Below are 24,120 nucleotides of genomic sequence, written 5' to 3'. Positions count from 1 at the left end.
CTATCTGTATGCAATGGCTTTCTGCCTGAGCAGCTGGTTAAAGGCTTTACTTCTCTCCCCTTGTTCAGTATCTGTTACACCAGGTGTAGAAATTTTTTTTTATCTATTCTCCTTTATATAGGATTCATTCTATACCCCAGACTTTTAGAATTCTTTGCTTGTCACAAAAGGAGTGAAAGCAGGCTATAATTCCCCTAGGGTATTATTTGTGGAGCCACTGCATTTGCCCAATCTATGTGCTTTCTCCAATTAATGGCCTGTGGATTTTCCTACCCTAGAATTTGCTTCCATATATCTTGGACAATTCCCAATATATCTTCCTGGGCATCCTTCTTTTTGTTGGTTCTCCTTTGCCTGTTTTCCATGTCTTTTTGTTTCTCTTGAAGGCTGAAAACTTTCTTTTTCAAAGATTTAATCCACTTGTGGAGACCCACTGAGCAATCAATCTGTTTTCCAATGTGGATCTCATTCATTTTAACTTTTTCCTTTAGGGATAAACTTTTTATTTTTTTATATATGCTCTTTTTTAAATACATTTCAAGAAAACACTTGAAAGTGTAATCACATGAAACACAAAGAAAACATAAAATATAAGGAAAAATAAAGACATTTATAAGAAAAATTAAAGTTTCACATTTTCCAAGTCCTTTATATAGAGATTCCAATATCACATCTTCAGGTAATTTTCCGACAGGAAAAGAAATAAGGTAAAAACTAACAAGAGACTCTAATAACAAAATTGAATGACAGTCTTGGACATATGCATCCTAACTAGCCATTAGGAGAGGAGCAGGAAATAGAAGAAAATTTGTTACACAAAAAGATGACAATTGTGATGGTGGAAAAAAAGTATAAGAAACTTTCAAATACTTAATGATACACTTACAAGGGAATTTTTAAATAAATAAAGTCCCCCAACTCCAAAAGTTTAGGCCTCAATAATAAAAATAGCTTTCTTCTCTTCTGTGTTTGTCGAGCAAGGTCTAGATAAGCATAAACTTTCAAATTCAGGAAAAGTTCTGAGCGATGACAACAAAACAACCTAAGGATCCAGTCTTTATCAGAATCCAGAAGAAAAGAAACAATCAATGTGGCTGGTTTAACCAACTCCTTCTGAGAGGTTTCCAAAACAGCTGTTTGATCTAATGGTGATTTCTCAACAGGAGAGAGAGCCTGCATACCATTGTACCAACAGTACCCTTCTTAAAAGGAAGTATATAATAGGCTCTAGATATTAATGGAAATGTCTGTTCCGGAATTATCAAAATGTCGGTCAGGTATTTTTTCGACATTTCTTTAAGAGCCGCAGATGGAAAGGTTCCTCCCTCTCACTTGGTTTTCCATATGTTCTAATCTAGATGTAAGTCATTTATTTTCTTTCAAGATTTTATGTTGCAATTCAGAAGTTGTATCAAGATCTTTTCTTAGAGACTCAAAATTATTTTTATTTACTGAAATCTCAGTTTCCATTACTTTCATTCAGCTGTCTAAATCAGCCATATAGCCAATAACTGGCTTAATCTGATTGGAAATATTGGTGTTTAAAGCTTGAATCACTTCCTAGATAGATTCCAAAGTAATTTCAACTGGTCGTACTGGCTCGAGGATCTGAATGGAAGGTAACTGATTAGGCTCTGCTCCAGTATGTCTAGCTGCGGCGCTGTACTCAGTGCCCCCTGCACTTCTCGGTTCTCCAAACGGCGTGGAAGCAAGACGCATCGAATCCAGCATCTCACTAAGGGACATGGCGTCCTCAGCCTTCACAGCTGGTGTCCTTCCCCGCAGTGGGTCCAACGCTCATATTTCCGCCGGATTGGCAGGGGGGAGTCGTTCCTCCGGGGATAGGTAGTTTCAAAGCTCAGGGAGGGGGCTGAGTGCTACCTCTTCCTGGCCCTCCTCCAGCGAGCACAACGCTGGTACCAAGCCTCCCTGATGAACATGAGCATCCATCGGGCCGAGCATAGTATTAGTGGAAGGTTCAGAGAGTTGCTCTCACTCTCTGGCCCTTCTCTTCCTTCCCGAATGAGGCATAATAGGAAAGGAACAAGACCCACAGAGCAGCCTCAAGCACGTCCTGCTAGATCGGCCATCTTGGAATCAGGGATGAATTTTAAAAGTGTTGCTCGTGTTAAAAGGCCCATATACCCGAGTATATAGCTGTGCACAAGCAATGTGTATTTTAAAAGCTACAAATTACATACATATATGTGCATGCGTGAGCTACAACAGAAGGGGGGGATCAGGATGTGTCAGAGGCATTCCGGTATGGGGGCCAAGAGTTACACACATAAATCTGTATTTTAAATCCTGCAGCTGCAGCGTGCAGCAGGCTGATATCCACACATTTTTACTTCTGCTCTTGTAGGGGTATAAGTCTGCATAAATCTCTATTTAGGCCTAAATTGACTGGATGAGGGATCTGAGAACTGGGATTGCAGGCTGAAGAACCAGAGATCTGGATGACCTTGAGACAAACTGGGCAAACTGGTGGACTAACTGATAAAACTGGTAATGGCCTTCTCGCGAGCATGTTTTAAAATCCGCTTACCTGTGAGCGTTAAAGCTGACAAAGTCCTAAGGAAGATATGCAAAATACTTTTGCTCAAGTAACTTCTTAAAGTTAGAAGCACACATACTAGTGTGATTGCACATATGATTTAAAATTACAGTGTATGTTCGCTTGTGCACCCATATGTGCGTGTACCCTTCCTGTTTGGTAATATCAGATTGCATGATCATAATGGAGTTAGTTTTCTGTGTATGCATCAACTTGATCATAATGGAGTTAGTTTTCTGTGTATGCATCAACTTGACTATCGCTAGGTCTGTTTTGGTTATTGGAGCACTGGACAGCTGCACGGTTTAAGGTCTTGTTTCCAATAGTTTAGTACAAAAAATATACAAATCCAGCTGAATACATTTTTCTTCCTGCAGCAGATAGTTTTTAAATCATCCATGAGAAAAAAAAACAAAGAGAAAAGAGTTAAGCAGATTTCCAAATAGTTGTCTGCTTCAGAAAAGAATGCTGTGTATACTCACAACACACAAATTTAAAATCGGCTATTCCATTTCTTCTCTCTTATTCAGGATGCAATTCTCCCAATTCAAGCATACCAAAGGAGTTCCACATACCAAGGGAGGCCAGAGCTGTAGCGCACAGTTGGATTTCTCCCCACCTGTTCTGAAATGCTGATGCACAGCACACTGATGGTCGATTTGCTCTTGGTCCTGGCTCAGGCATCCATGCTGGAGGCCCAATCATTTGCACGAACTGATGGCGAACAAAACCGCAGGAGAGGTTTGCATAGGCACTGGAGGGAGATGTAGCACATTTACCACAACCCTGATTCAGCCAGGTAGGGCAGGACTGTTTACCATGAGATTCATTCAAGTGTGGCCACAGTGGATGAAGGCATAATACTTTTGTTTTAGTGAGATAACTACCACTATAAAAAAGGTGTCAGTCCATTTGATTTTGATTATTTTTTAAAGTTTTCTTCCTTTCTCAGTGGGTTATTGCTATACTACATAGTTATAGGTGAGAGAGAAGAAAAATAAAAGGTAAGATTTGAAAAAAATATATTTAAAAAGCAGGGATGAGGAGGAGCAGCAGGGCTAAGCAGTCATCTTCCTCACTGGCTTGCTAGTAACCCATAAGATGATATTTTAAAAGAAATGCACATAGATTTGACAGCTTACTTAAATAATTTTACACCTGCTAAATATCTAGCGTAAATGATAATGTGTTTATTGTGCAATACTGACTGGGTGAACTGGGGGGAGTTCAGGCTGAAGAACCAGGAGGGTCTTGACCTGGAGATGGACTGGGCAAACTGGTGGACCAATTGGTAAAACTGGTAATTACTTTGAAATGCATATGTAAAAAATACATAAATGTAAGTGATTAATTCCTAATTTATTTCTATGGCAAAATATACACGTATATATTTTTAAAACAGGTAAGAAAAGTATGTACGTCCAATGCATCGATATGCATCTTTCATTGCATTGCACGTATTCATGTGTAAGCCTACATTTGCGTGGGGTAGATGCACACATATTTTATAAAACATACATATGATATAAAACACTAATGTAGATCTGCTGATGGCAATATATACGTGTATATGTCACTGTGCACATCCATTTGAAAGTTAGCTTCCAGTGTGTACATAGTACATGCAAATGTTATTATTTTCAAAGTGAACACACAGGTGTAAGTTTGCTTTGAAAATACTCAGGTAATTGGCCAAATATGCACACACATGCACTCCTATAAAGTTACACATTCTCTTCAGAGGGTATAAGGTATACACATATAAGGATTTACTTACACAAAACTGAGTTTTACATGCATAATTGGGCTTTATGCATATAAATGGGCTTTTGAGAATTGCTACTTTTATGTGCATAATTCCTTTGAAATTTCACTCCCTAGGGCTGAATTTTTAAAAGGTTTTAGGCATGTAAATGGACTTTATGCACATAAATGGGCTTTTGACAACTGGTTCCATACTTTTTAAAATGAAAAAGAAGAGTGAGAATAACTTTCAAACCTATTCACGTTACTGGATTTGTGTGCATAAGTGGATGCATGGAGATTTATCCTAGTATTTTATAATCTGTGCTTCACAGGTTATATAATACAGCATAGTTCAGCTCTGAAAGTATGCACGCATGTTTCAGTATGCATGTATTTATTTATTTATTTGATGAGTTTTATATACCGTCATTCGGTAAAGCCATCACAATGGTTTACAAAAGATCAAAATGCAGGATTTTTAACAATTGAGCAAAATGGGATAACAGGAAGTATATTAGACAAAGGAGAAATATTCAATTGCAAAGATATTAACTATTTGCAATGCATTGAAAGCATGTCATTTCTCTACCTATTTTATAAACATACATGCATATATTTTATGGGCAAAAAAATAGAACATGTATGTGTAAAACCCTGATTTATATGTGGAGTTAGGTATACTTTAAAATATGCAGGCATACTTAAAATCACCAGTTTGCCGATACCTCTGCCAGTTCACCCAGTCTATCTCCAGTTCACCGAGACCTTGTACTTCACCCTGAACTCCCCCACCAGTTCACCCAGATCTCTCAACTCAAAATAACACTCAACAACAGAGTCTGATAACAATTGAGCTAGTTAATTAGAAGGTGAAAATTGTGCAAATACCATAAGCTTCCTAATGCAATGTTTCGCAACTTTTTCATGCCAAAGTCACACCTACATTAACAGAAATGCTGCGTGGCACACTGCTGGTGTGTTGCTGCGAGGTGCTGAAAGCAGAGCCCAGGTACTCACCTGGATCTGAGCATCAGGTAATGAGGTACATCAGTGTGACAGACACACTGACTCGGAAAATTGTCTTATTGTATTTCACATAAATCTCTTTCAAAATAACAACTTCCGCATGTTCTTCTTGGCCCCACCTTGGAATGCCCCTATACTGTCCCTTTTTGTGCAGGTTCATGTGTGCACAAAACTGAAAATATGCATGTAGTTCTGAATTTAGAAAATACCATATGCATGAATATAAGATAGTTATGCATGTACTCATATGTGCTTAAGTGTTGATTCTGCCCCACCTCCATGCCATGAAATGCCTCTTTTGTGTTCATATAAAAGTACGTGTATAAGAACTTTTACATGCATTCAGCTCTTAAAACTGGACATTAAAGGACATGGAAATACAAATAGCATTATTAAAGTTTTTTTCTGTAAACCTTTTTGTAAAAAAATTGGGATTTACACTTTTTTGAGCACGCTTTGAAAAATTGTAAGGTGTGTTATTTATATGGTATGTGATGATTAGATAAAGGTTATCTATCATAACGCTTTATCTTTTTGTATTAAGAACGTATATGAATATACCCTTTTTCACTCATCCCCCACTTATGTGGTGGACATGAGATTTGCGTGCACATGCCCACTTAAAATTGCACATGCCCAGCTTATTTTATAACATGCACACACATGCGCACATATGTTATAAAATAGCCGCATTCATGGGCACGAGCCAGCAAATGTGCACACATGTCCATCCATGCACCTGTTTAAAAGTTACCTTCATAAAACCAAGTTTTATGCATGTAAATATCTTTGAAAATTGCCATGTAAGAAAGTGTCCTAAGAGACCTCAGCATATATAAAAACACTGTACCCTAAAAAAAATGGAAAGCAAGATTGTGGGCAGTTCATACAGCTCTATACCCAAATCAGTCATCTATTCCAGTCCAGGGTATAAACTTTGCATACTTGAATGCATCTATACCTGGAAAGCATGGACTGTAGAAATTAGGCCTTGTAGAGAAGAAACTGCAAGGTCTGCCTACACTTAGTCACAACAGGAATTGTAGCAAAAAAGGGAAAAAGACAATCAATACAAGGTAGAACCAGTTTCAAGTATGACCATATGCCAAAACAGGAAAGCTGGAATCCATGGAAAATACAGAAAAACAATAAGCCAAAAGACAGTACTGTTTATAGTCACGTCAGGAATGACACTTGCATGCATGCATATGTTTTTCTTCTCAGCAGTAAACCATGCCCAAATTACAGAATACATAAACTATATTATACACACACTCTCTCTCTCTCACACACACACACACACACACACACACACACACACACATATATATATATATATATATATATATATATATATATATATATGTGTGTGTGTGTGTATCACATACAGCACAAAGAACAGAAACATGAGGATCAGGCATATACTGTGTTAAAGCTTGGATGGCAATGCAAATATATTTTTGTATAAAAAACTGGTATATTAAAAGGTAAAATTTAAAAAGCACGAATTGCATTAATTAGGGGATGTGCTAATATGTCGGGTTGGCGCGCTGAGCGAATTTTAAAAGCCACCGGGATACACACGTATATGCTGCTGCACACACAAATGAAAATTTCCAAAAAGAGGCAGTGAATGGGAGTGGTCTGGGTGGGGTCTGGGCATTCAGGGATTTAACCATGAAATTTGCGTCTTTCTTTTGGTCTTACTTGACATTTCTGCCATGATTGACACTTGTTGACCATCTCGGGCTCATATGTTCTGTTTTTCCCTTGTTCACTTCATTTCTCCCAAACAGAGCACAGTGATTCGAAATTGGAATTCACACTTCCTCCTGGATCCTTCTCTGCACTGTTGTACCCCAAGGATCAGCGCTCTCAGCGGCTCTCTTCAACATCTACCTAACACCTTTATGCCGCATTATTGCCGGCCTTGGGGTACACTACAAGCTCTATGCTGATGATATCCAATTAGTATTTTCCTCTCAAGGACCCCTGGGCTCAGACAGAAGTATTTCTTCTTTTCTGTCTTTCTACTATTCAGATTTGGCTCATTCAGAACAAATTAGCTCTTAACATCTTGGAAACTGAAATCATCATATTGTCCCGCTTCCTCATTTCTAATATTCTTGAAAATATTCTTTTCAACAATAAGACCATCACTGTCTATCAAAATATTTGCAATCTTGGCATCATTATCGATCCTGCCCTCTCCATGCAAGACCACATTACTCATTCTTCTTTTTACAAATTACATTTACTCCGCCATTTAAAACTCCTTTTAGACCCCACTGATTTCCATTCTGTTCAGCAATCCCTTCTCTTTTCTGGGATTGATTATTGTAATTCTCTTCCAATCAGTCTCTTGGCTTATTACATTCGCCCCCTTCAAATTATATAGAACTCCACAGCTAGATTACTCACTGGAACCTCTATTCACAGCCATATTACCCCTGTTCTTGAGTCTCTTCATTGGCTCCCAGTCTCATATCTCATTCAATATAAGCTTACCACTATCATACACACTGCCATTCATAATATTAAATCCCCTTTAACTTGGTGAACTGGGAATGAAGTGGGAAAACTGGCAATGGTGTCGATACACGTACCTTTTAAAATTCCCACACTTATGCGGTAGAAGCAATATTTCGTGCACATGTACACATTCACTTAAAACTGGCAGTCAGGTTATTTTATAAGCACACATAGACAGGAGTGTTATAAAATGGCTGCATCCCTGGGCATGAGCCAACGAACACGCACCTGTGCGCCCACGCACCGCTTTGAAAGTTAATAACAGGGTTATTTTTCAAATCACATTAGGGCCTCAACGCGTGCTAATTAGCTCTAACACACGTATATCACACGATATATGTGACATTTTGCATGTCCCCACCCAGATACCCTCACCTATTACAATGACCATGAATAATGCAAATGCATGCAAAGAAGATCAAATTTGTGCAAACATTTTATTGTGGCCGACCGAGAAATTGGTCAGCCACGAGAAAATAGGAACACATCCCTGGCATGCATTACATGTGCAGCGGGAGACACGGGACCCTAATGCGGGTCCAGAGGCTCCCGCCACACATTTAACGTGGCTGAGAAACAAAGGGAAGTTGAGTGGGGGTCATTAGTGACCCCTGTTTCAAACCGAGGCTGCTGGGCAAGGTGGCCCCAACTACACAAAAAGAAAAATATGTACAGTAAGTGCGGCAGTGGCGGTGGCCTCCCCCAATATCCATATACAAGCTCCTCTCTCTCCCAGCCCTCTGGTATCCATAAACAAGCCCTCTCCCCCTGACCCACCAATAGCCTCACCCATAGACCCATAGCCTCTCTCCTCCCCTGTCCCCCCCAATAGGCATATACAGGCCCCTCCCTCCAATGCCCCTGATATCCATATACAAGCCACCTTCCCACCTGACACTGCCAACAGGTTCACCCATAGCCCTTTTCCCTCCTGACCCTCTGATATGCATAAACAGGCCCCTCTCCCCTCTGATCCCACAGCAGGGTCAGGTACATCCTCACAACTGTACTGGTCAGCGCCATTTTCACCTTGCTGATCCCTGGATTTTACCCCAGTCACATGGCTGGGACAAGGTACAGTCAGCACCATTTTGGAAAATGGCACCGACCTGGGTGGGTAAGAGGGTGCATCCAGACCTGTCACAGGATCATGAAGTAGGTAAGAGGGTCTCTGGAGAGGAGCCAGGGGCGGGAGCTGAGGATTTGGGGGGGGGGGGAGCAGGGAGCTTGTTTATGGATATTGGGAATTCAGGGGAGGGGGGGATAGTTTATGCTATGGGGGGTCAGGGGGAGGGGGGCTATGAGTAAGCCTATCAGGGGTTGGGGGAGGGGGCTTGTTTATGAATATCAGGGGGACAGAAAGGGATATCAGGGGGCTGGGGGAGGGGAGCCACCTCTGCTGCCCGCACACACTTACTGTACATTTTATTTTTCTTTTCGGGGAGTTGGGGCCACCTCAACCAGTGACTCCAGGTTGAAACAGCGGTCAGCAATGACCTCCACTCAACCTCCCCATTTGGCTGCAGTTTTTTTTATTTCAGAGGCCAGCGGCCCTTTAAGACGATGGCAGTCCCGTGAGGTTGGGGCCGCCATCGTCTTATAGGGCCACGTGCCACAGTATTTTGTGTTGTGGTGTTTGGCTGTGACACAAAAGAATGCACCATGGAGCTGCAACATGTTTTCGGGGGAGGAGCCCCACTATTGAAGCAACACCTCCGTGATAATGGGACCCCCTCCTGCGAAGACAAATAGCAATTTGATGAATCTAGGCCTAAGTTTTTAATTAAACATAAATTAACATAAAGAAACTGCAATATAACATCTGTTTCACAAGCATGACAGAAAGATAGACAAAACAAGTGAATGGAAATTTGCAACCACACACACAAAATGACATAATACATAAGGAGACAGATGCAAAGAACAATGTGGCATTAGGAAGCTCCACAATTGATTACCTAGCCCTTTGCGACCTCCAGCAGCCATTAGTATTTCAGATTCCAAACTTCCCCTCCTAGTTGTCAGAAGAGAGGGTGCCTTGCTCTAAGCCATGAGCCAGCACCAAGGTTTTCTGAAACTAAGGTCTTCTGAAAAAATCTGAAAGAAATAACACCATTTATTTCTCAGACTAAACAAAGTCTCAGAAAACTACACAACATTATTTTGCTCTTTTGCTCCATTCCAGTACACATTGGTCCTATCAACAATGTGCATGAACCCTAAACTTTTTATTCATATTAGCAGAAAACATTAACACTTGCCAGAGTTTGCAAGTTTCACCAGAAATTCTCTGCTGTAGCCCAGGATTGGGCGAGAGGAGTAGCAGAAGGAAGGCTGTCATGGAGGTGATGATGGTTAGAACAGTGCTGTGAGTATGAGGATACTCAGTCAGACAATATGAGGAGTTACACAGGAGTTGCAAATGCAAAATGGAGTTACACAGGAGTTGCACATGTAAAATTAGCATAGACGTGTGTAAGAAGCATGTATGTGTATATATGCTATTTTATCTAATATAAGAGTACAAGTGGTCTTACAGTGTGGCATATAAATGTGATCATGGTGGCAGTGCCATTTTTACATTTTCAGGACCCAGAGTAGGGAACAAATAAAAAATGGCCTTATGTTTTTGTATTATTTGCATTCACTTAAAATGAATGCACATCCTTAAAGCGATATATACGTATATATTACCAAACTACTTTTACACTTTTTAATTGGCTTGTGCAATTGAAATCAAACTTGTCTTTGTCTGTTGTTTTTGGGTGGAAGGTTTGGGTAAACTGGTGGGGTTCAGGATGACATGCTGGAGGGTCCAAGTGAACTAGAGGAGGTATTGATGAATTGGTAATTTTAAGTATGTGTGCAAGTAGGTATTTTCAGAAGTCGAAATCACAAATTCTTTATAAAATATCTGCCTCTGCATTTAATTCTGGGTTATTGCCCATGTATTGTTACAATTTTGATGCATGTAAAATATCCGTGTGAAATTTTATAAAAGGGTAAAGGAGGAATTACTACTTACCTGATAATTTCCTTTCATTTAGTGAAGGGTAGGTCAATCCCAATGAGTGGGTTATGTACCTCTCCCAACAAATGGAGATGGAGCAAAAGCTGACGTCATAGCCATATAGCTCCTCCCAAACATCAACCTACCAGTATTCCCGGAAAATCCAAACTGTGGACAAAACTGATTATACTTGAATATTATTATCCATAGGCAAGCATTCATGTTTCTCAACCAACAGGAACACTGAACTCAGTCAAATAAAGGAACATATCTAGCAAACTAAGGGCTAGAGAAGTCACTTACCAGTTGACAATGAAGAGCAGGAATCATACTCTTTATAGCTCACCCTAAGAAAAGCTAACCACAAATTCAAATACCAGCAGCCAAGGGTGGGTCTGAGATTGACCTACACTTAACTAAAGGAAAGTAAATTATCAGGTAAGTAGTAATTTCTCCTTCCTTAGTGTTTGCATAGATCACTCTCAACGAGTGGGATGTACCAAAGCTAATCTCGGAAAGGGAGAGAGGCTGCCAGTGGTCCAGACAATATCGCCTGCAAAAAGGCGGCGTCCTCCCTAACCCTAACATCCAAGCTGTAATACTTGTAGAAGGAGAGCAAAGATGACCATGTTGCCGCACAGCAAATTTCAACATGCGACAACAAACGAAGTTTCGGCCATGATACCGCCTGAACCCACATGGAAAGGGTCTAATCTGTCTCGGTAAGGCAACTTCAACAGCCACCTAGGCTTTGTAATGACTTCCTTAACCCAGCGGGCAATCATTGCCTGCATTGCAGGAGTTCCTTACTTACCTCCACCATGGAGCACGAAAAGGCAAGCAGACTTCCAAGCAGCCTTAATCACCTCCTACCACTGCCATAAAGGACACTTGATGATGAAGGAATGCAAAAGGTGGTACTCATCTTCATCTTTGTTCCTGACCAAGGCAGATAGAGAAATGGACTGATTCAAATGAAACTCCGAAACTACTTTTGGCAAAAAAAGAGAGCACCCGGAGTCATATGGAGAAGGTTCACAGCAGGAAAGAACCTGAAGATCAGGGACCCAACATGCCGATTAGATTACTACCAGAAAACCTGTCTTCAAGGTAAGTAACCACAAGGAAAGAGTACGCAGCGGTAGAAAATTCAGACCCACTAAAAACTCGAGGACCATGTGAAGGTACCACTGAGGCATCGAAAGCCACAATGGGGAGTGAAGATGTTTAACTTCCTGCAAGAAATGGGACATGTCTAGATGGGAATACAAAGGTCCTCCAATGACTCTTCCCCTATAAGAAGCTAGGGCTGCAACCGTCAAGGTGCTAAGGGCAAAACCCTTAAGCAAGCCATCCTATAAAAATTCCCAAATCAAAGGAATATCCACCTTGAGGGTTAAGTCCTCTCTCAGAAAACCAGGCCTCCAACCCTCCAAAGTCTAACCTAGGCTAGATAAGTAGAAAATTTTCAGGCCCAAAGAAACGTGGAAATTACAGCAGGTGAGAAATCCTGCTTCAACAACCAAGCCCTTTCAATGGCCAAACTGTAAGATGGAATTGATCTGGATTTTCTTGCAGAATGATCCCCTGAGACGGTAGCCCGAGGGGACTGTTCACCAGGAGTCTCTGGAGAATGGTGTACTACGGCCTTCATACTCAATCCGGAATTAGTAAAAGGACGGTGTTGGTTTAAATTGTAAACCTTCTGGACAGACTGTATATCAGATGCCAAGGGGAAAAGCATACAGCAGGGTGCCACGTGGCCACTCCTGAAAAAGAACAATGATGCCCATCACTTTTGGGTCCTGCCTGCGATTGAATAAGCTCACCAACAGGCCTAGATCCAATAGGCCCCCGGCAATTCATCAGAAGCAGAAAGGCCTTGTCTGCCAGCTCCCATGTTTCTGAGTCCAATTGTCTTCTGATGAAGAAATCGGCTCTGAAGTTGTTCTTTCAGGCTATGAAAAGGCAGATATGATGAGGAGAAGTTGCTCTAGCTGCTCGGTGAGTCACTGGCATGTTAACCAAACTGCTCTTGCTTCCAATTTGTTGATGTTCCACTGCCGTTCTGCTGCATTCCAGCACCCTTGCAGCACCAACTCCTGACAGTGAGCTCTCCCAGTGCCAGAAGCATGCATCTGTTGTGAATACCAACCAATCCGGCATTGGCAGGGAAATTCCTTTCCTAAGATGACCCGCCTGTAACCACCAGTCCAACTTGGATCTCACCTCTAACAGGAGGAACAGCCTCATCACATAGTTCTTCGACTGTGGAATACAACAGGAGATCAATAGGTGCAGAAGAGGGTGCATATGTGCCCTCTCCCAGGGAACTACTTCTAATGAGGCAGCCATCAACCCCCGGACCTGTAGATAAGATCCATGGTTGGACAAACAGGGTTTTGCAGGGACTGAACTTGTAGCATCAACATGTAGAATTGAAACTGTGGCAGGAATACTTTGCTTTGCCTTGTATAGAATCAAACCTCGAGATACTCCAGGGTCTGAGATGGCTGGAAATCACTCTAGAGTCCAAAATACCACTACACGAGCTGAGGCTGCACTCAGCAATCAAATATCAAACACAACAAGTGCAAACAAATTGTCAGATGGTCCAAATTCTTGAGTAAATCAGAAATTTTAATATGGCAACTCCACTGTTAGGAATATAATTTCACAATTTGATTTAAGGATCCCCCGACACGGACCCCGTGTTTCGCCAAAGCTGGCTGCATCGGGAGGGACAACACAGTTAGAACATCTTTCTGTGAAAACAAATATGAATATCACCATTCAAAAGGACCAAAGAACATAGGGCACAACAGACAATCCATCAAAGGAAACTTACAAATTGTATAAGAACGTACCATTTTCCGAATAGAATGACAGGTTACAGGGAGTGCGTCAGTGTTACAGTACAACCAAGATTTAAATGTTCAGATGGTTTTGGTGCGAAAACACATTGACCAATCAAATAGGGGGAATGGACAGCCAATCAGAACATGGCAGACGATACTCAAGTGAAAAAATTCCATTCGAGTTCACACGAGTCCAGCAAATAAATCCATTTTTGTTCCCTTTTAATTAAAACTTTTGGATAATTACCGCCGCCCCCCCCCCCCTGTGATGGCGGGTGAACTACCTCAAGAACAAAAAACTTCAAGTCAAGTAACATGTGTGAGTGCTGTGACCAGTGCTCCACCAGAGGGGCATTTTAACGCTGATTATTAATATTAGATCTGTGTTCAATGAATTGGGTTTTAATCATACAGGACGTTTTTCCTATGTATAATTTCATACAGGGACAATTAATGACGTAAACTACCCCAGTAGATGTATAGTCAGAGGAACCATACAGAGCAAAAGTTCCTTTGTGGTCAGGTTTGTGAAAACTGATGTAGTTATTATTAAAGGGCATACGGAACAATGGCAGCAGGAACTGTGACCACTTCCAATATGGGGCTGTGTGTCAATAGATTGATATCCAGTATGAACTAACATGTCTCTGAGATTTTTGCCTCTACGGTATGTAAAGCGAAGGGGGGTGTTAAGTACAGAATTAAGTGACAAAGCTGACCAATGTTTCCGTATGATATTGGAGATAATGTTACTTTTAGTGGAGAAAGGAAGTATACAATTCACAGAGTCCTCTTCAGAGTGATTTTTGGGTAAAAAATGGAGGTCTCAGTTAACATACAACACTTATTTAGTCAAAGAAATTATAATATCAAGGAAGGGGACCTGAGTCGTATGAATGTTATAATTAAATTTAAATTTGTATTGCAGTTGTTCAGCCAATCAAGAAATATATAAAATTGGATGTCAGGACCCAGCCAGATAAGAAATACATCGTTGATGTATCTGAGCCACAAATGTAGAAAGTTGGACCAATCTGATGAATATATGTATTTCTCTTCAAATGTCACTACGTAAAGGCAAGCCAAGCTAGGGGCCATTGTGGCACCCATAGCTGTGCCTTTCACCTGCTGATAAAATTTGGAGTCAAAAGCGAAATAATTTTTTGTTAAGGCTAAACAGGCCAAGGGGCATATTTTCCAAGGGTTACGTGCGTAACATATGCGCGTAACCCCCAAAAAGCTGCCCCAGGCTGCCCCTGTGCGCGCCGAGCCCTGGGATGTGCATATGTCCTGGGGTGCTCCGGGGGCGGGGCATGGATGGGGGCATGACGGAGGTCCGGGGGCGTTCCGGGGGCAGGGCCGAGTGCTCCAACACAGCGGCCTGTGCCGGGGCATGGCGCACCGGCAGCCTGCCTGCTCGCGCAAGTTACGCCTGCCTCAGGCAGGTGTAACTTTTGGAACAAAGGTAATGGGGTTTAGGTAGGGCTGGGGGGCGCGTTAGGTAGGGGAAGGGAGGGGAAGGTGGGGGGAGGCGGAAAGAAAGTTCCCTCTGAGTCCGCTCCGATTTCGGAGCGGCCTCGTAGGGAATAGAGGAAGGCTGCGCGGCTCGACGCGTGCAAGTTGCACAATTGTGTACCCCCTTGTGTGCACCGACCCTGGATTTTATAGCATGCACGTGGCTGCGTGCGCATGTTATAAAATCAGGCGTAGATTTGTATGCGCGAACAAATCTACGCTCGCGCGAGGTTTTAAGATCTGCCCCAAGTCTAATAAAAAAGTGGTAGGAACTCTTATATGACCAGATCGAAAGTTCAAAGTGTATTCAATAACTTCTAAAGCTTCTTCCTGAAGAATATTCGAGTACAATGAATCTATATCCAGTGTAACTAGATAACATGGCCCAGATGGTACCATCAGTTCATTGATAATTGAAATGAGGTGTGTAGTGTCTCACATACGATTTAATCTGTGGAACATAAGGTCTTAAAAAAAAGTCTATAAACTTAGATACTGGTCCAGTAAGGATCCTATTCCTGATATGATGGGACGACCAGGGGGGTTTTCCAGAGATTTATGGACTTTGGGTAAAACATAGAATGCAGGGGTAATAAGAAACTCACGGGCCGATACAGTAAAATCTGCGGGAGAGCGGACGAACGCCCGCTCTCCCGGCGCGCGCACAGGCCACTCTCCTGTGCGTGCGATTCAGTATTCAAATTAGGGTCGGCGGTAAAAAGAGGTGCCTCTTTTCAGACAGGAGCGGCGGCTGTCAGCGGGTTTGACAGCCGATGTTCAATTTTGCCGGCGTCGGTTCTCAAACCCGCTGACAGCCACGGGTTCGGAAACCAGACGCCGGCAAAATTGAGCATCCGGTTTTCAGTTTTTACTGCTTTTCTGTGCACTTTCCTGGTGCCCGGAGAAATTAGCGCCTACCTTTAGGTAGGCGCTAATTTCTGAAAGTAAAATGTGCGGCTTGGCTGCACATTTTCTTTTCTGAATTGCGTGGGAATACCTAATAGGGCCATCAACATGCATTTGCATGTTGCGGGCGCTATTAGGTTGGGGGGGGGGGGGTTAGACGCGCATTTTCGACCTCTTACTGAATAAGGGGTAACGCTAGCATGTCGAAAATGCACGTTCAATCGTGGGTTAACAGTGCGCTCCACCAGAGCGCACTGTACTGTATCGGCCTGTCAGTGATCAAAAAATGAGCTTTGCGAGTCGTGATGAACTTCCGGTCTGTTGCTTCCTGTATGAGACATTTTATCATACTTTTCAGATGACTTGTTGGATCCTGGGGTAACCGGCAGTAAAAATTAGTATCATTTAATTGACGGGTGATTTCAGTCTCATAGTGTATTCTGTTTAATATTACAATGCCCCCACCCTTATCCGCAGGTTTTATTACTACATCAGATCACAGGTCATCTGCCAATGATCTGATGGAATGCCATTCTTCCTTAGCTAGATTATAAAAAACATAATCCGGTGTGGATCTTAAATTCTTTATGTCTGAGCGAACCAACCTTTCAAAAACTACTAAAGATGGGTCTGTGGGACCCGGCGGGACCCATTTTGATTTAGTGTATACCAATGAACCACCTTGCGACAAAGCGTTTCAGAAAAGAAAGATCTAATTTTCAACATTCTAAAGAAACGGTATAGATGTATCTGAACATCAAAGTCATTATATTTCATAATAGGTACGAAGGAAAGTCCTTTTTCCAATATTCTTACTTCTATAGCTGACAATGAACGTGAAGATAAATTAAATATAGCATCACATTTACCATTCTCTACTGCCACGGGTCTTACTGTTGGCGGGTTGCTCGTGTTGTACATTGTTGTTGTTGTTGTCGAGGGGAGGCCCGACCTCGGGACCGTGGATTTCGAAAGTTCCGATGTGGTTGGACCGACTCAAAAAAAGGAGGTACAGATGAGAAGCCCGACAAAGTAGCTGATAGAGCGAGTTTCCAGGTTGAGGTAATGGTGCTGTTCGTGTTTCTTGATTCATGAACTGTCCACCCTCCTCCCCTGATGAATCGTCGGAGGACGACTGAGCAAAAGTAACCGATTTCTTGGGGGTTCGATTTGTGGCCATCCATGAGTAGATGAAGCCTTTTTTATAGTCGTATTTGCCGCATTCAAATTTCTTAAATTTAGACACTTTGAAGTCAGATTTGAATTTTTCTAAGTTAGCTTGAAACTCCGTCAATTGATGGTCAAATTGTTCCACCGGTGAGCAGATTTTGATAGATTCAATATGTGTCTGTAATTTGTCTTGGAGAGAAAGAGTCACATTTTTGGTTGTTTCTATAATTAATATCATTAAGTCAAACGAACACTTATTAAGTATCTGATTCCATCGGGTCAGGAACTCCTTATTCTCAAAATGTAAATTGGGTTCTTTTTGTATCCTCAGACCCCTAGGAATGCATCTCTTCCTAGTCCCTCCACGAGGCTTTCCCCGTTCTCTCTCTGCGCCAGTGGCCTCCTTAACTCGGGACTCAGCGATACCTCCTCTGCCGGGTCAAGTGGTTCTCCCAGTCCAGTTGCCACATCAGAATCCTTGGATGCCGGATTTTTCCCAGGTAGGGACATAAATTTCATGATTTCTAATTGCGTCGAAAAGGGCAGAGTCTCAGAGGGGTATACCCTCTGAGGCTTAAAGATATTTCAGGAAATTTTCACGATGGTCTTACAGCGTCCGGCTTATGCCACCATCTTGGTCACGCCTCTATCTTTTCTTTTTTTCAAAAGAAAAATGTTCACCTGAACCCAGCCCTCCATGGCAGAGAGCAGGAACGGGTCCCAGATACGGGGGGAGAGATCTAAACTCTCATCACTGATCCTCTCTCAGCTTGCAACCGCTAATTGCACTTTAGGTCCAGGCCTCTCAAGTTTACCAGACTAAAGCACTCTACTGAGGGAGGGACTGCACGGTATCCCTCAGGAGGCAAGCCATTTCATTCCAAAAAAGTCGTCAAATTTGGGTGCAAGTGGGTGTGCAGAAGTGTGCCAATGCTTGCAGAAAAAAAGGTGAAAAATCACCTCAGAGCCTATCGCCCACCATAGAAAAAAACCTGGATGCAGGGCCTAGCTCAACCCGCCATGCCTGCACTACCTACTCACCTCACCGAATTCCCCAGAGTTGTGAGCGAGACAGGCAAATGCAGAGGTAACAGAACCTTTATCCTGCTTTCCTCTTACTGCTGCATTATTATATTTTTTTTTATAAAGCAAAAAAAAACCATTTACCTGAGCTCAGCTTTTCTTTGTTGAGAGAAGAAAGTGATCCTGGCTATGGGGGGGGGAGGGCTAACACTTTCACCACCGTGCCTGTCACGGAAATGGGTCCCGGCTATGGGGGTAGAGGGCTAAAGCCTTTGCCGCTGGACCTCTCTCAACTTGCAACTACTATTGGAATTTCTGGTCCACAACATTCAAGGTTGTCGGACTGAGAGTATCATCTCAGGAGGCAAGCGGTGCTATATAGCTGTCTCATCTTTCTATTATCTCCTTTTGATTCCTTTTTCTTTTCTTCTATTCTTTTTTTTTCTTTACTCACAGGCAATCACCCAAAGGGAAATGCATGTCCACCATCTGCTGATGGCAGGCTGATGTCAGGGTGGGATTATATGGCCGTGATGTCAGTTTTTGCTCCATCTCCATCTGCTGGCAAAGGTGCATAACACACTCATTGGGAATGACCTATCTGATTGCTAAGGAACTATATATTTTCCTTCATTAAAAATTTCTGCATGTACTGAAACAGATGTGTGTACTTTTAGGGCAGAAATACACAGTATTTTATAAACTGTGTGGCCCTGATTAATAAGCATTTTTTTCCACAGACACAAAATGAGAGAATACCTTCATTAGATTTCTAAATGAGGTTTAGTTTATGTAATTTAGTTTATTTAGTATTTGATTGATCACCTTTCTTTATATTATAATCAAAGTGATTTACAAAGGTCAAGAAGCGACTGAAGATTGGACTCATGCTTTTGCCTCTTGCCCGTAGATTCCAATGGTGTTGCACTGTGTCCAATTTCTGTGCATGCCTTTTGCCCTGTTCCAGATGTTGATGCCATAGAGGGATTGTACATGTTTAAAAAGAGATAATGAGCATAAGGCATGCCATAATGGAGTTAATAACATATTAAATACTATAGAACTAATGTAGACCTAAAATCCCATTTTCAAACGGGTTTATTTGAAGTTGACATGAGGGGTTGCTCAACAGCTTTTTTCAAATATAGGGTACAATTAAACCTGTACATTAAAGAAAGAAGCAAATGCAAATTTATTCACAAAGGGTAGATTTTAAAAAGGTGCGTGTGGGCGTACATATGCATGCAGGTGCGTGCAAGTTATAATATCAGGGGTCGGCGTGCACAATTGTGCACCTTGCGTGCGCCAAGCCACGCTGCCTTCCCCCGTTCCCTTCCCTCTAACCTTCCCACCCCTTCCCCTAACCTTTCCTCCCCCTAGCCCTACTCTAACCCCCCAAAAATTTTTATTTTACCTTTTGCACCTGCCTCCGGGCAGGGGCAAGTTGCACGTGCCAGCAGGCAGATGGCACGCGATCCTTCGACACAGTCGCAATGGCCGCTGTGTTGCAGGCCTCTGGCCCCACCCAGCCCCCATCCCCAGACCGCCCCATTAGTAAAGCCCCGGGACTTACACGCGTCCCGGGGCTTTATGCGCGTCGCTGGGCCTTTTTAAAATAGGCCTGGCACGCATAACCCTTTTAAAATCCAGCCCTAAGATCTGAGTAGGGTTTAATTCTATCCCCTACCTCTCCTGTCATAAAAAATTGTCACATTTCAACATCTTTTCAAATATATAAAAATAAGTGCAATTGCAAAGTTACATTGTTTTTTACAGAACGATTAGATATATTTTACATGTTTACATACCAGTTAATACAAATCCTTAAAATTAAAATGCATTTGAAATTTTCATAAACTCTCTCTCTCTATATTTATATATATATTTTTTTAATGTACACCTATTTGTGTATACAATGTTTAAATGATATACTGTTTTACCCAGAAAGAATTTCACTAAAATTTATATAATAAAAATTCTCAATGCCATCAACATAGCATTTATCTAAGTAAACGTTGCATGAATAATATGAAAATAAAGGACCATAATGAACATGAACCAAATCATCAATTCATAATGGAGGTTCCAATGTATAATTGGATCTTTTTCACATACCAACCATCAAATAGTAATAAAAATTTACATACCCCCCTTTCAAGAAGCATTTCTCTAAAATGTGTAATACGTTCTTCCAAAGGATGTATGACTTGGTGCATGGATTTTGTTACATTTTTATCTTCCATTTCTATCTTCTCATCTCCTGTACCCGGGGTATCTTCAGTTCTTAAAATACATATGAAAAGAACAGTGAACAAAATATCTTTCAGACAGTGGAGTTACTAAAGCGGTTAGATTTATTTCAAAAGCTTACCATATTTACTTCTAATTAACTTAAAAAACCTGCTTGACGAAATAAACTGTGCACAAAAGTAGAAGAATTGTTTAAGGCTTCTCTAAATAATAACCTGGGTAGATTTAAGAAAAATAACATTTGGAAGCATATATTTAAGATGAGTATATGCTAGAGGGTAAAGATAGAATAATATTAATTCAGAAATTCAAATTTGAATATCAGGAAGTTCAGTCATAAATGTTCCAATTAATGCAAATGAACCGACAGACATGCATTATTTAAAAAATTGCCATAAAGGGCCTGAATTACTAAGTTTTTATTTTTTAAATCATAGAACAGAATAGAAAAAAAGTATTTGTAAATCAGGCTTTAAGTTCATTTATAAAAAAAAAAGAATGTGGGTGATAAGAGAAAGTATGAAATGTGAGCATATCCATAAATCTACAAACAAACAAGACTGGAGTGGATAAACACTTTTAAGCCTGTATTCTAGGCCATGGTAAATGAATGTCCACTCTAATTTTTGTGCAACATATTTGCCAAAATGTCTATTGTCTTTACTTTGAATAATGAAATTGTCTCCCAGTTTGACTGCACTGTGCTGAAAGTTATCAAGAGAACTGTCCAAGAGTCCTTCCTTTGTAAATTAGAAGGAAAACATTTTGAAAGTTAAAATATTGTTGTTCTTTAGTTCAGAAACCACAAGATCTCAAAAGTCACCAGGCATGGAACTTTAAAGTGCTGTAATATGGACATGCTCTATCAGTTGAAATACACAAATAAAAAGAAATCACCAGACAAATGATTATTATTACGTAATTATTATACAATTTCAAATTCAGAGAATTTCGGCCAATTAATATATGATTTGTAGTAATATGCTACCACAGGTGAAATGTTTTACCCCTGCCCCCCATAGTTCAGTAAGTAATGTACTGTAATACAGATATGCTTATGCCAGTGTATGCATAGCATAGTATTTTTAACTACAGAAGGGTCAATTTTCTAAAGGTTTAACTGGCTAACTTTGGGAGATAGCCAGTTATATGTCTGCTTTGAAAAATTCCCCCAATTGATCAGTTAAACTAAATCTCCTAAATTCACAAAGCAGCTGAGCAAAAAAAAAAAGACATTCTCAGGGCTTGCTTAATTTAGCTGAGCAACTTCAGTTGCACAAATAGATGCCTTAAATCATTCAGTTCTATACCACTAAATGTCATCTATTTGCTTACAATTTCTAACTATGGATTAAAATAAAAGATGACCAACATTCTGCAATTTCTAATTTTAATGACTGTTTCTCAGCAGTTGCTGAATGGATTAGCGATCACAAATGTAAAGCCAGATTTTAAAAGGCCCGTGCGTGCGTCCATGTGCACACAATTCCCGGCACACGCGTATGGACATGGCTATTTTATAACATGTGAGGGCTGATGCGTGCATGTTATAAAATGCAATTCCCACATGCACGTGCGCGCTGGATTTTAATGTCCACGGGTGCATGTGCGGGCGGGTGGCCTCCGTACGTGGGGAGGGGGATTTTAAAAGAATCACGTGGTGACGCAAACGGGCCTTTGCCCAATTCCCTCCCAGTCTGCTCCAATAACCCTAACCCTATCCTTCCTCCCTCTTCCCCTATCCTCCCCAACTCCTAAACCTACCCTAACTAGCTTTTGGGTTTTTTTTTTTTGTTGAAGAACTTACACCAGGGCTTCCCAAACCTGTCCTGGGGACTCCACCCTGACTTACAGGATCCTCCGAGCAGGAGTAAGTTCCGTGCACTGGCTGGCTGCCGGCGCGTGCTTCCCCAGGACAGGGCCTAATGGCTGCTGTCCCAAAAGGCCCTTTTATCTGCCCCTTGATTAACTACAGCAAGGCTAGCCTGCACAAAACATTGTGCATTCAATTGCTTCATATGCAACTTATAAAACAGAATCCCACAGGACTTATGCAAGGAAACCTGTTACTTTTCCATTTGAAAAAGAATCAAAACCTGGCTATTCAAGCCAAGCCAAGCCATCTCCTGAAAGCTGCATTTCCACCCATTTTACTGCTATGTATCCTTCCTTAGCTATGAAAATAGTATTCCACTTTTATGTAACCACGTTTATATATCCTATTGCTAGATATCTTCCGATTACTATGAAATCATTTGACACCGGGGTAGATTTTCAAAGGGTTACGCACATAACCCCCGAAAACCTACCCCTGCCTCCCCCTGCGCGCGCCAAGCCCCGGGGCTTGAAAAAATGGACGTTCTGGGGGCGGGGCCATGGGCGGGACGCCAGCCCGGGGGGGGGTTCCGGGGGGCGGGACCAAGGCCTCCGGAACAGCCACCGGGCCGGGGGATGGAGAGCTGGCAGGCGTAACTTCTTTGACTAAGGTCAGGGGAGGGTTTAGTTAGGGCTGGGGGGCAGGTTAGAAAGGGGAAGAGGGGGGCAGAAGGAAATTTCCTTCCGATGCCGCTCTGATTTTGGAGCGGCCTCGGAGGGAATGGAGGAAGGCTGCTCGGCTTGGCGCGCACAAGTTGCACAATTGTGCACCCCCTTGCGCGCGCCGACCCTGGATTTTATAACATGCTTATGACTGCGCGCATGTTATAAAATCTACGCCTGAGCGCATGTTATAAAATCTTGCCCACCATGTATTACTATATCAATACATTTTTGCATTGTTCAATTCCAAGTTTTATATTTTTTATTTTTGCTCTAACCCCCGCCCCCCCCCCCCCCACTGTACCAACATATGTATAGCAATTCACATCTTTTCTTTTTTTAATAATCTACCTTTTGCCTTTCCTAGGAAAAGTTGGAATATCAAATAGAAATAAATTCATAAATAATCTAACTGGTATGATTTTGACTGGCTAAATTTAGAGATTTTTAGCTCAAAATTTAGACAGGATAATTTTCCTAAAGATAACCAACCACAATTAACTGAATTAACTAAAATTAGCTCAGCATATCTTTGAAGACTGAGCACCATAGCCACAACAATTGTCCAAGGAATTGAAAATGGTTTGCTGGTCAGAAGAAATGATGTTAGACAGAACTTGTGTTTTCTCTCTGTTGTAAAAGATATGTTATAAATAACCAATCACATTTACAGTAAACCTGAGAAATGAAGAAAAAAACATGTTTTCTGCTAATAAAATCTAAAAGTCAATAATACACTATTAACTATGTCATGTGAGCAACCTTTTATCAATACTTATGCTTCAGAATGTCTTTTTGTACAATTGGATACTAAAATATTATTGCATTAGTGGTTTTCTAAAGCATTATTTTGTCAATTTTCCTGTTATATGGGTGACTTTTTTATTATGTTAAAAATTTCATTTCCTGCAAGAGCTTGCAAAATTCTACAATCTGAAACACGAAACCTCTGTAGTTTTATGATAAATATGTAGAAAGAACTCAGCCAA

General features: G+C 41.4%; 1 protein-coding gene across 1 annotated transcript in view; it reads right to left on the bottom strand.

The window, feature by feature from the left end:
• Positions 1-24,120, bottom strand: part of LOC115095811 (transcription elongation regulator 1-like protein) — a 112,707-nt gene that overhangs the window by 82,956 nt on the left and 5,631 nt on the right. Inside the window, exon 2 of the mRNA XM_029609993.1 lies at positions 20,491-20,626. Coding sequence (XP_029465853.1) covers positions 20,491-20,586 — 96 coding nt within the window. The 5' untranslated portion in view covers positions 20,587-20,626. The remainder of the gene's footprint in view (positions 1-20,490; positions 20,627-24,120) is intronic.

This window comes from Rhinatrema bivittatum, chromosome 7 (genome assembly GCF_901001135.1).
Source record: "Rhinatrema bivittatum chromosome 7, aRhiBiv1.1, whole genome shotgun sequence".
Taxonomy (NCBI): Eukaryota; Metazoa; Chordata; class Amphibia; order Gymnophiona; family Rhinatrematidae; genus Rhinatrema; species Rhinatrema bivittatum.
The sequence above is the reverse complement of the archived record's forward strand: the minus strand, read 5'-3'. Positions and strand labels throughout refer to the sequence as shown.